The sequence below is a fragment of the Pteropus alecto genome, unplaced genomic scaffold, assembly GCF_000325575.1.
Source record: "Pteropus alecto unplaced genomic scaffold, ASM32557v1 scaffold177, whole genome shotgun sequence".
In the NCBI taxonomy this organism is placed as follows: Eukaryota; Metazoa; Chordata; class Mammalia; order Chiroptera; family Pteropodidae; genus Pteropus; species Pteropus alecto.
In genome coordinates, this window is record NW_006442207.1 from 11,766,614 (window position 1) to 11,779,793 (window position 13,180).

Genomic DNA, 13,180 nt, shown 5'->3' on the forward strand with positions numbered 1-13,180 from the left:
GGGGACCCACCGCAGCCCGCCCGTGGGCCCCCTGCGGCCGCAGCCCCGCAGCCCTGCGCCCCCGCCCGGCCCTAACCATGTCTATTTGTTGTTGCTTCTTTTTCAGGGACTATGGCAGTTCCAGGAGGAAATCAGGTAAGGAAACCTCCGGGCGTTTTCTCCAGCCTCCCCTCCCGCTTCGTGCACGCGCCTCTCCAGCCCTGCGGAGGACTTTCGGGGGACGCGGGGGTGTCCTTGCCTGCCTGACCTGTGGTCCTGCGGGGCCGGGGTTCTTCCTTCAGTTGCCCTGCTCCGCAGCCCATGCCCCACAGATCTCTGCTGCTTTCACCTTCTCCCACCGAGTCTGTCAGGCTCTCCCCTGTGGGAATGGGGGTGGGTGCATGAGGAATGTGGGGGTGTCTCGCTGGAAGCTGATCCTTTTCCTTCCTTCCCCCTCCCCCCAAGGCTGCGGTACCCACTACTGGGCTCTGCTGTGACTTTTCCTTAGGTCCTTCCCGCGGTGCTGCGGTGACTGAAGGGTTAATAGAGACGCAGGGTTTTCCCAGAGGGAAGGTGACACCTAGGTCTGAAAAGGGGGGGCGGGGGTCGGTACTTGAGTGACTGAGTTTCTAACGCCTGCAGAGCAGACCTCCTCCTCCTCCTTCAACTCTGAGCTCATTCGTCTTGTTGCGGGGGTGGGCGCTCTGCGTGGTGGCAGCAGAGATGTGGCTGGGAGGGGGCCGACGTGCCCTCGCGTTGGCCTGACAGGTGCCATGGCTCACCCGGAGTTTGCAAAGGGTGTGGAGACCCGGAGCGGTGCGGAGCAAGTCCTCTGACGCTGCGTGCTGGGTGCAGAGGGCTGGGGTCAGAGAAGGATTCTCTCGGGGTGAGGGAGGCTGGGCTAGGCAAATGCCTGGGTGTGGGCTGGTGTAGCTGCTTTGGGGAGGGTGGTGCCTAGAAATTAGGGTTCTGTTTCTACCGATGTGGTGGGGGACAGGCAAGAGCCATCTGGGCTGGCACGGGTGTGTTATCCATATTTATGGGGTAGGGAGTTATGAGGGTGGGCAGCCATCTGGGGGCGCTGGCCTGGTGCTGTGGGAAGTGTATATAAACACGTGGCTCACATTAATGGCTCCTGTGTGGAGATATCTTTGTCCAAGTGCCTTGGCCTGTGGATTGGTAGAGGTGCGTGTCCACTCATGTGGTGGGTAGGATGTGAATTGGGGTAGGTATGATTGCATGATGTATGTGTTTTTGAATATGGGTTTGTATGTTTTGTGTGTACAAGTGTTTACTTACATGTTTATTGAGATGTGGAAAGTTGTGTCCTGGTTTATGTACTGGGGGCCATGTGTATATGTGGGGTCGTGTGGGTCTCCATAGTTGTGTGTCATGAGGGTATGTTTACTTGTTTGGGTGCATCGGGCATGTGCACCAGTGTGTTGGGCTGTGTCTGGTTGTGCGTTGGAGTCTGTGTTTGTGTCCCTCTTTGGGCATGTGTGGCTCTAGGGTGAGATGAATGTGCATGCCCTGGCAGCTGGGTAAGGGGTGTCTCAGGTGTCCCTGCCCACCAGCGCAGGAGGGCATTTTCTATATGACAAGGTGGGTAAGCATCATCATTATTTTCTGAAGCCGAGGGACCTTGGGTGAGTCTCTTCGCAACTCTGTGCCTCAGTTTCCCCCATAAAGTCAAGTTCTGGACCAGATAACCCCTCAGGTCCACCCCCTTCCCAATCCCCAGTCTCTGAGGCTTAGGTTCTGTGCTGCTTCTTAAGCAATGCAGGGTCCAGCCAGGGAAAACCTCCCCCAGTTTCTCTGCCTTCCACTCTCAGGCCAGGAAAAGGATGGATAGAGGAATTTAATTTACATTGGTGTGCTTATGATAATGGCCACTTAGTGTCATGGTTAGAAGTGCCAGCTCTGGAGCCAAACAGGAGTTTAGAGCCTGGCTTTTCTCCTCTGAGACCTTGGGCAGATTTTTTACGCTCTCTGTACCTGCTCCCTTTTCTTTGTAAATTGGGGATAATAGTCATACCCATTGTAATGGTTAATTTTGTGTCAACTTGGGTGGGCCATGGTGCCCAAATGTTTGGTCAAGCGTTATTCTATGAAGGTGTTTTCTGAATGAGATTAACTTTCAAATCACTAGACTTTGAGTAAAGCGGATTATGTTCCATAGTATGGGTTGGCTTCATCTGATTATTTGAGGGCCTGAATAGAACAAGGACTGACTTCTCCTGAGCAAGAAGGAATTCTGCCAGCAGACTACCTTTGGACTTGAACTGCAACTTTTCCCCGAGTCTTCCGCCTGCCAGCCTACCACATCAGATTCTGGGCTCACCATGCCTCCACAATCACGTGAGCCAAATCATACACACACACCCTGTTCTGTTTCTCGGGAGAACCCTAATACACACTTCATATGGTTATAATGAAGACCAGATCAATTAATATGTTTTAAGAATGTAAGCATTCTTAAAACACTGCCTGCAACCTGGAAAGCTCTCCCAAAATGCTAGCTACCATTATATTTAATGAGCATTAACTACGTGCTAGTAATTTCACGTTTCCTCTTTTGCTGCTCAGAGCTATGTTGCATGGTGGGTGGGATTCCCATTTTGCAAATGGGAAACCGAGGCTCTGAGAGGGTGGCTGCCCGAAGTCTATGACAAAGTGACAGTTTCAGTCTGAGTTTAGAGTTTCACCCTGCCATGTCATGAAGCTTCCCAGAGTCACTCCAGCCAGGCACATTAGCATGGAGAAAGTGGATCCTGCTCCCTGGTCATCATCTTCCACACTTCAGTCCCCAGAGCCCCAGCTCCTCCTTGGAAGATCCCTTGGAGGGAGGGACATCTTTACTGAGTACAGAACCAAAAGCTGAAGCCAGGCTTGGGCAGGGCAGAGTCAACAGGAAGAAGGTTCTCAGGCAGCTTATGGCCTTTTGGAGGAGGCAGGGCCAGTGACCCTGAAAACTGTAGCCTCAAATTTACCGCTTCTCCTTCCCGCATCTTTTTTTGTCCCATCATTCGCCCTGTTGCTCAAGCCCAATATTTAGAAGTCATCTTGATTTCTCCCTTTCTCTCATCTCCCAGCCTGACCTCCAGATTTGCCTAATCCTCCTACCTCTCCCCCTCCCTCCCCCCGCCCCCACCGTTGGAAAGCCTCCTTGTCTCTGCAGACGGCCCCAGCTCCGTCCTTGGCCTGTCTGCTTCCACCCTGGCCCCTCCATGCTTTTCTCTATACCACAGCTAGAGTGAGCGCTTCAAAACATGTATCAAATAATGAGCTTTTCTACTTAAATTCCCCCAAGGACTTCCCGTCCCACTCAGAATAAACTGCTTATCCTGGCCTATGGAACCCTTTGTGCTTTGGCCCCTGCCCTCTGTCCTGCCCTCTTCTGACCGTCCCCCCCCCACCCCCCCACCATTCCCACAGTGGCACTCTCTGCTCAGCCACACCTTCAGCCCATCAAGCTTGTTCTCTCCACCCAGGCTTTGCCCTTACTGTTCCCTCTACCTGCAATGCTAGTCTCCGATCTTGCACATGGCTGACTCCTTCTTAAGATTTCTGCTTAATTGTCAGCTCGGAGAAACGGCCCCAATCCTCTGCTGTCTAACTGCCCCCCCAACTCACCCTGCTTCTCCCTGCACATCAGTGACCACACTCTAGCTCTTGGGTTTTCTCCTTAATTGTGAGTGTCCTACCACCTGGAGAGCGAAGATCTAGCTGCAGGCCACACACCAGTAGCAGGAACCCCTTGTGCTTGTAGAATGGGCGGTGGATGGAAGAATGCATGCGGGGGTGGATGAACTCCCGCAGGTCAGGAAGGAGAGGTCGCTATGGCCTCAAAGCAAAGATGTTATCTGGGAAGAGGAAGAATTTTTCTGGTTGGAGGCAGAGTGCAGAGGGCTTTGGTAATCAAGAGAGCAGTTTTGCAAATGTGGGACAAAAGGACCAAGCGTGGCTTGTTTGGAGACCGGAAACTCCAGCTGACTTTATTGATCACCAGCCGTATGCCAGGTACTGTGTCAGGTGTTGAGGTTATAGGAATGTGTCCTTCTGCCCTGGAGGAGTTTGCAGTCTGCTATAGGAGATGAACTGTATTCATAAGAATGCAATTTAGACAGAGGGAATGACGTGGTTATCTGAGGTAGAGCAGTCCAGGCCAAGGGCACAGCGAGTGCAAAGGCCCTGGGGTGGCAGCATGCTGGCTTGCTCGAGGCTGGGCCGAGAGGCTTGAGCTGGAAAAGAGCAAAGTGGTAGGAGGGAAGAAGAAAGATGAAGCTGGGCGAGGTGAGAACAGATGAAGCTGGGAGTGAGGGAAGCAGCAGGGACCACGGAGGGCTTTGCAGGCCATTTTAAGGATGTTGATTTTTACTGTGAATGAGATGAAGAGCCACTAACGGGTCCTGAGGAGAGGGGGATATGATCTGACTTAGATCTTAGAAGCATTTTTCTGACTGGCGAATGAAGAGCAGCAAGGGAAGGACACAGATGAGAGATGAGGACTCTAGCAGCGATGGATGGGCTGGATTTCGATAACCGGATGTGAGCTGTTAGCGGGAGTGTATATGGGTGCTGGGAAGTTTCAGATTGCCCGGGCTTCCCTTCTTTGTCCTGCGTGTTGCTGGTCATGTGACTTTGGGCAGATCCCTTCACCTGAGCTGTTACCTCACCTGTTCTGTTGTGTTGGTCAGGGTTCAACTAGAGAAACAGAACCAGTAGGAGCTATATATAAAGAGATTGCTTACAAAGATTTGGTTGACATGGTTGTGGGGGCTGACGAGGCAAGTCTGAAATCCAAGGACAGGCTGTGGTTGTGGTACGCAGGTGAAATTTCTTCAGCCCCAGCTCTGCCTTTAAGGCCTTTCAGCAGATTGACTTCCTGGCCCTGAGTATCTTGATAATCTCACTGAATGGAAACTAATTATGGACTTTATCACATCTGCAAAACACCTAGGTTAGTGTCTGGCTGAGTAACTGGGAACCGTAGCCAGTAACTGGGAACCACGTTGACGCATAAAACCGACTGTCTTACCTGTAAAATGGAGTAGCTGACAGCAGCGACCTGCAGGAAGGTGCAGAGGGTTCAAGGAGGTGATGCCGTTAGACACCTTTGTGCCTGGCGGTAGGAAGGGCCTGTTGTTGTTAGCTGTAATTGGCTTCCCCAAGGTGAGTACTGTTCCAGGAGCTCAGAGGGGGCTGGAGCAGGCTCCCTAAAACAGGGAGTTCTCTTCAGACCTGAAAAGGCGGGATGATGCTCTCAGTTCAGGAAGCCACGTTCTCCAAGGCCCATGGCTGGGGAGTTCTGAGTCGTGCCACTAGGGGGCGCAGAAGGCCACGGATATTGTGGGATGGTCCTGGCCCCGGGATTGTTGCCAGGCACAGGCTGGAGCTCCATCCCACCCAGGAGTCCTGTGATGAGCTACCATTTGTTTAAATGCAAATGAGGTTGCCCAAGAGTGTTGCAAGTTTGTTCTTTTGGGCCAGTGTTGATGTTCCTCATGAAATCCTGTTTACTTTATACTTTTTCTTGGAAAAATTGGTGAGTTCAGGCCAGCTTCCATTTTGATGATCATAAAACCTGCATTATTGGGCAGAGTTAATATCAGCGTTGCTGCAGTTACATCTAGGAGAAGCATGTTCTGCTTGGAGGTAAGAGTTTAGGTTTTGGTGTCAGACAGACAAGGTTTGAACCCCTTCTCGTCCATGTGTTTGCGGTGACTGGCAAGTTAACCTCCGATTTTCATGCCCATTATGTGGAAAATGGGGATAAAAATGGATTAAATGTAAGGAATGAGTTAGTAGAGGGCCTGGCACATAGCAAGCTCCCGATAATAGTAGCTGCCATTGTTGTTAGTTTAGTTTTTGATAGGTTCTGAAGGGAGGGGAGAAGTTGGCCTCACCTACAATTTGAGAGTAAAAGGACCCACTCAAAGCACTTTTTTCCATTCTGTGAGCCCTGGGCCTGGCCCAAGAGGAGATGGGACCTAGACTTGGCCATTGCGGGGTCTTCTGTAGAGTTGAGAACACAGACTCCGGAGCCAGACTGCCTGGTGTCACGCCCTGGCTCTGCCATCTCTGTGGTCTTGGGCAAGTCTTTAGCTTCCCCATGCCTTGGATTTCTCATCTGTGGGATAATGAATGGTAGCACTTCATCAGGTTGTTTGAGGCCTGAATGCTAATACATATGAAGTCTTAACTCCAACACTGTACCTGTCACAGTAGACACTCACCAGGGTTTCAGCTACTTTTATTAGGAATAGGAGGCAGCACCATGGGTGTCCAGCTCTCAAACAGGAGACACCACTGGCCTTGGCACTTGCCCGTCTCCAGGAGTGACTCCGCTCTGTCAGATGGCGGAAGGTGGAGTGTGCATCATCTCATAATGGCCTCTCGACAGCTTGGGCAGGTGGTCTCGTCTCCATTTTATAGACCAGAAAAGGTAGATTAAGAAATTTGCCCAAAGTCAGCTAGCCAGGTAGACACAGGATTCTAATCAGGTCCTGATCCAAACTTCTTTCCACTGAAGTTCATTCTTCTCCTGAGGCAAGGCCCAAGGGACTCATAGGTGACCATGATTTGGGCTCAGAAGATCTCTGGCAGGTGGTTCGACAGAGTGGGAGAGGGCCTGCCACAAAAGAGCCTCCCGTGGCTTCCAGAAGGAAACCCGTTGGTCACAAGGGTTCCTAATTGGATAAAGGGTCCCTTTGCAGGGTATGACTCATACCCCCTTAATTTCTCTTTGTGTGAATTTGGTTTATAATAAAATGGATTTGCTTAAAGCAAAACCCACCCACAAGCCCACGAGCCGTGGAATGAGGCGGAGGTGTGAGGAGGGCCGCAGTGCAGCAGAGAAAGCAGCACCATCTCACAGTGGTCTCTCAACAGCTTGGGCAGGTGGGCTCGTCCCCATTTGATAGACCAGGAAAGGTAGGTGAAGGGGGTGGAGGCCGGGGGTGGGTGGCAAGCATGAGCAGAGATTTGGAGGCTGGAATGAGTCTGAGAAGCTTGAGGGAAGGAGAGGTGTCCAGCCTGGCAGGAAGGAAGGGCTGGGGAGGGGAAGACGGGAGACGAGTCTGGAAAGGAAGCCTTTGGAGAGTATCTCAGCAAGACTTTTCAAAGCAATTTCCAAGGCTTTCTTGTCTGCCCAAGCCACCCATCCGCAGTGAGGAAGGCCCAGGCTGCTCAGCGAACATGGCCAAGATATTCCTGGCACCCTCCAGCGGCCCGTTCTCAAAGCAAACGTGTCTCGTGAAGGCATCACCTCTGGCACATCTCACCCAGGCTGGTATTTTAAAACAATTTTTAATTTTCATGGCTCTATGTCTTCAGCCTGATGTCACCCCTGGAGTTCAACGCCCGCTAATTGGAAATGAAAGGAAATGAAAGCTGATTGATTTGACAACTCCACAGCCAGCCCATGTGGCAGTGATACAGTGGAGGAAGTGAACGTGCTGCTCACGTGTGTGTTTGTGCCGCCGCTTCCCCTGGCCGGAGGCAGAGCGGCCCCACTGCTCTACTGGCCTGGACACGTGAAGCAGGGGCAGGCGAGGGGAGGCTCCCCGAATCCCGGAATCACCTCTCTCGCTCCCAGGAAGGAAGCAGCTAGCTGGCGGCCTCGATCTCCTCAGCCCTGCTTAGCTTCTCTCTGTCCCCTCACACCTGTCACCCAGTTTCTCCTGCTGGGAAAATAGGCAAGCGATGGGGACGGGAAGAGCTTGTGCAGAGCGTGGCGGTGTGCTTCAGACTCCTGCACCTACTCACTGAGGTCTGTACTCCCAGGCCCTGCCCAGAGCACCTGAATCAGCCCTTCTGGGGGTGGCACCCAGAAATTAGCATTCTTGCCAGGCTCCCCAGGGATTCCAAAATCAAGGCAGGGTTGACGTTTGGATGGGTCGTCCATGTGGGTTGATGGCAGTGTTCAGGGTAGACAGGCAGGGAGGTGGCAGAAAGATCAGAGACCAGGGACGGACAGATGCATTCAGCTGGGCCAGTGTGGGAAAGGGGGACCACTTGGAGGACAGGGAGGACTGGCCCAGCCTTTGGGGCCTTGGACGACGGCTGTCTAAGGGGCCCGCCCAGCCGCTGGCCTCCCTTCTTGCCTCATCAGGAGGCAGTGACGAGTCTCCATCCACCTTTTATTTGCATAAGGTTTTCTTCCTGAGGGAGGAGGCATCCACACTGTGGAAGCACAGAAATGCTCCCCACTGTGGCCCTCAGCCTGACATTAACTTGTTTCTCACTCCGGCTTTTTGGTTTATAAACATGTGACAAAAGAGGCAACATTTCCAGTAATGACGAAGCCAATGGAAAAACAAAGAGCTTGGGAAACGCACATCCCTTATTGTTTTTAGCACCTTTTTCTGATCTAAAGTTACTTGGTTTGGAAACAGAATCGTGGCGTGTGTAACTTAGTTGGCTCGTGGCATTTTTATAATTGGTCAGTTTTGAAATGGGAAGGCAAAGAAACATTTTCCAAAGTTTCAGTAAAACTTAGATGTTTGCAAGGGAAAAAGTGGTTTTCCTGACTCTTTCTGCTTTGCCCCCCTGGATCTTGTCATTGTCACATGTGACCCCGGCAGCTGGAACGAAGATGTATTTTGTTCATGTTAGACCTGGAGTCTTGTACCAAGAAAACCGGGCCGTCCCAGAAAGTCCCTTCATTTCCCTGTGCCCAGGAGGAAGAGCCAACACCTCTTCGTGTCCCTTCCCGCAATGCTGCTCCTGGCTCGTGGATGCCGTATTATAGGAGAAGCCCCTGCGGGTTTCTGGGGGCTGCCTTTCCCCATTATCCAAGGTCTCTCCAGCTTGGCTCTGGACCACTCTAGGCTCCACAAGTGTTGGATCTGGGTCAGGGTTGAGTGCATAACTGCTCCTGGCAGGAGGGTGAGATCCTTGTAAAGCTCTGATGACAGGCTAGTGACAAGAGGCCAAACCAAGACTCTCTTTGTACATTGGCAATGCCCCGCCGCCACCCCGCCCGAGGAAACCTTGCAAACATGTACATTTTAACACCCCTTGTCCCGGATCTGTCTTCTGGTCTGTCAGCCCCCTGCTGTGCCACTCTTCCCCCCTGGAGCCTACTGGCTCCAAGAGCACCTCCGTCAGTTCTCATTAAGGGGGCCCTGTCCCCAACTTCTTCTGTGACCTCGGTGGTTCTCTCTGCTCTAAGCCCACGGCTCAGCTGACACCGGTAGCAGCTCCTGGAGCTAGAGAGAGGACCCTTGAGGGCTGAATTGATAGAAAGCAAGTTTCTGAATGGACACTGGTACTAGACTTCCCTTCTAGGTTAGATGCTTCCTGCCAGACCTGTAGTTGCCCTCACTGCTCTACCATGGCTGTGGTGTAGATTGGACCAATGAACATCTGAGCACTTCCTCTGTGCCAGGCCCTGCAGTGGAAGTCCAGGGACACTGAGATGGATCTAGTAAGGACTCTCAGTCGGGTTGGGAAGGGAAACAGCAGTTACAGTACAATGTCTAAGTGCTATTATGGGAGCGGGGCAGAGTGAGAAGGAGGCACATGACCCTGCCTGGGGGTGCCGAGAGAGGCTTCCGCCCCTGGTTCACGGAGGTTTTTAAATGAGTCAGCCTGGAGAAGAGGGAGGGCAGCCGCTCGGAGGACAGCTGGTCAGCCTCAGCATTAGCTGTCCGAGTGTGCCATGTCTTCTAAACAGGGCGGAGGCACGTCCTCCACATCCCCAGAGTACCTGCAGGGTAGTGCGATTTCAGAGGTGGTGTTGCAGATGGCCACTCCTTCGCTAAAGTTGTTGAAGCTTAAAAAGTTCAAATTTTAGAATGATGCATGTGCCTGGGGGTAACTTGCCCCAAGACCCTTTCATTATCATTAGGAGGACTCTGGCTCCCAGCAGTCTCCTGGGGGACACAGGTCCTTGCTGTGATACAGGGCATGACTCTTGACTTTGAACTTTTCCGGGACCATGGCCCCCCAGCCAGGTGCCTGGCACTAGGAGATACTCACTATGTGACGAAACAGACTGGTCTCCGTGGGGACGGGATCTCCAGCCAGTGGGTCTCCCCGGTGGTTGATGATAGACCAGAATTGACACAGAAAGAGCAGCCCTGTCACATCACAGGTGAAGACCAGGGGGGCGCAGAGAAGTGGTCCCACCTTCCCACCTGTGTAGTGAGCCACGATGTGGCCCTCTGAGCCCTGGGTCTCCTTTCTGGCTTTTCTCTGGGGTGGAAGCTCTGCATTTGCCAGAGACCCTGGGGTGTAGTGCCAAAGGGTTAACTGTGCTCTCCAGGGAGCTCACACACTCTTGACCCTCCCCTGTCCTTTGGGCCCTCCCAGCTGCAGCCTTCTGGGCATAGCTCAGTCACATGAGAGCCAGATGTGGGGATTTCCCAAGCAGTGGTGTGTGTGTGTGTGTGTGTGTGTGTATGTGTGTGTGTGTGTGTGTGTGCGCACGCGCGCGCGCGCATGCACACTCACTCTGCTGTGTTTACGTGGCATCTGAGAGCTCAGGGGATTGGTCCAGGCCCACGCAGAGCAGGAGAGGGGTGGGAGTGAGGAGAGGCCCGGGGGTCCCAGCACATACCATGGGGGCTGCCCCGAGCCCTGCTGAGCCCTGCTCCCACGAGGCATTATAGATAAGACAGTTGTTCTTGCTCGGTCTCCCATTTCCTGCAACATCCATCTTGCCATAGACCATATTGGTTATGGATAAATTTTCTTTTAAGTCTCTTTGACAGGCTTTACAGCAGATGCTGGAAGCCAGCAGTCTTCCAGGGATGTTCTGCCCGGCTCAGGGTCTTCCCCAGCCTGGGAAGGCCTTTATGTGGCTTAAGAGGCAAAGCCTGGACTAGAGAGAGTACGGGACCCTGGGTGCAAAGAATGCCCGAAGGCAGCGGAGTAAGCCAGGCTTGTTTCTTCCATGAAACCCTTGGGACTGAGCAAAATGAATGTGCATCCTTCCATCAGCCACTGAGGATTTATTGGGCACCACCTACTGTGTTTGGGGTGCTGGAGGATACTGACAGGGTTCAGACTTTGAAGGAGCTTCAAATCTAATTTCTGGAGCCAGTTGACACAGTCAGTGAACGATATAGAGCCCGCCAAGGGCAAGGTGAGGGAGGCTGGCAAACCTTGACAAGTGCGTCATCCTCAACCTCCGTTCCAGAGTGAACTCCGCCCCTAGCCCCTGTCCCCTTATTCCTACCCCCATCCCGCTCCAGTAGATGGCAGTGTCCAGCCAGATGTCAAGTGAAGCATTGGGAACCTTGCCCCAAAGGTGGGGGTCTGATTACAGATTTGAGGCCTTCAGGGCTCAGCCCTGTTGCATCCCGCATCCCTGCCCCTGGTAGGGGCCAAGCCTGCTATGTCTGGCCTCAGCCTACCCTCCAGGTTGGGTCTGGGCAGCCTCGGGGAGTGAGGGTTCACTTGAATGGCAGCTCCAGCAGTGCCAGGCAGGTTGGTGAGGGAGCCATGATGCCAACCCAAACCTACATTACTCCTGACACAAGTAGGAACACCTGGGCAGGTAGGTATCTGTAACCACGAATATCTGTGTCCTGTCTCCGAAGCTTGGAGATAGGCAGTGGAGAGTCAGTTGGTCATAGCCAGGGGCCCCCAGCCTAGCCAGGGGTCCCCAGGTATGCACATGGTCGATGCTCATTAAATAGTTGGCAGTTGATTCATTGAGTCCAGTCTGAAGAACACAAGACATTTGACTTGTTGTGGTCCTAGGACAGCAATGCCTGGTCCTGGGTCCATCGCTGTTGACTCTGTCACTCACTCATGGCTTTCGTGGGGACAGCCAGGGAGGGAGACGGGCTGCAGGGCTGGGAGCTGGAGACCCAGTTGGCTGCCTGCTCCATCTGGCTTTGTTGACCCATGTTTCTGCGGCTGCCTCGTCCTCCCAGCCTCGGCCTTTGGCTGGGGTATAGCCCAGTAAATGGGGAAGGACCACCAAGGCAGACCACCCCCAGGGAGAAAGGTGGCTGGGATCCTGGAACTCTGAACAGAGCTGAGTTTGTCTCTTCCCTGCAACACCACCACCCCGCCACGGGGAGAGGGGAGAACCTGAGAACTGAGGGGGAGGCTGCAACCCCAGGGGCTGCTGCGGGGTCAGGCAGCAGCTGCTGGGAGCAGAGGCTCAGAATCCTGCCGGCTTCCCCACCCAGCGCCCCTCCGTCCGCCCACGGTGCCTCTGACTAACCGCAGCACCTGTCTTTAACCAGGAAACTCTGGGTCTTCCCAGCAGGGGGAAGGGAGGATGGCGGACCTACCGCCCCACCGCCCAGCCTCGCCCGCATAGTCCCCTCTGGTCAGCGGCAGTGCTCCCTGGGCTTCCTTGGCCTCTCTGCCCACATCCATTTGGTCTGGGCTGTCTCTGCTGCTCCTGCGGTGGCCCTTGTACCCTAAGGGACTGTGGAATGGCTCCAGGCCCAGCCCCCACCCCACCCCATTCCCCACCTGAGTAGGGGGAACTGACTGTTCTCTGACTGCAGAGCTGAGTGGCCAGAGGGTCAGTGGTACATTCCTACCCGGGGCTGGGCTACCCCCCACGCAGACTCTGGATTCTGGGAAAGGCAACTTCTGGAGAAGGAGGAAGGCTCCTTCATACCAAAAGGAAAATGAATAGGAATATGGCTGCATTTACAAAGAGAAGCCCAGCAGAAATAAATGAGCCTCCCTTGTCCCATGGCCAGGGAGGATCCTGAGGATGTAGTTCCCTGTTTAGGCCCCTTTGTTCCCAGTTCCTGGCCAGCCTGCCTGGGCTCAAGTCTGGCCCATCGCTTCCTTGGTATAGGGCCTTGGGAAGAACTTGAACTTTTCTGAGCCTCGCTTTTTGCATCTGTAAAATACGGATTGTTGTAAGGATTAGATAGGGCTCAAAATGGTTGACACAGTACCTAGCATGAGTGTTAGGAAAGTGAGAACTGGTTTAATTGTTCTAGCCCCAGCCTCGCCACTCCCTTGCTGTGTGATCTTAGGCTTATTTCTTCCCTACTCTGGCCCTGAGTCCCCACATGCTCCTTCCAACCTTTGGGGTACCACCGAGAAGCCAGAGATGTTGGAGAGGAGAGGACCTGGAGACAAACGACAGCCTGTCTTCCGACTTAGGACTTGTCATCTGTCTTTAAGATACCCAGAAATTCAGCCCTACTGAATTTCTTCTTGATTATTTCCATTTATTTAGTTCAGAATTCTATGACCCAGAACCCTCAGGCCT

The 13,180-nt window shown here is 53.2% G+C and overlaps 1 protein-coding gene across 1 annotated transcript in view; it reads left to right on the forward strand.

Moving 5' to 3' along the window:
• SH3PXD2A (SH3 and PX domains 2A) overlaps positions 1-13,180 on the forward strand; it is a 214,242-nt gene that overhangs the window by 135,419 nt on the left and 65,643 nt on the right. The window contains 1 exon segment of the mRNA XM_025039155.1: positions 107-135. Within this exon segment, the coding sequence (XP_024894923.1) occupies positions 107-135 (29 nt within the window).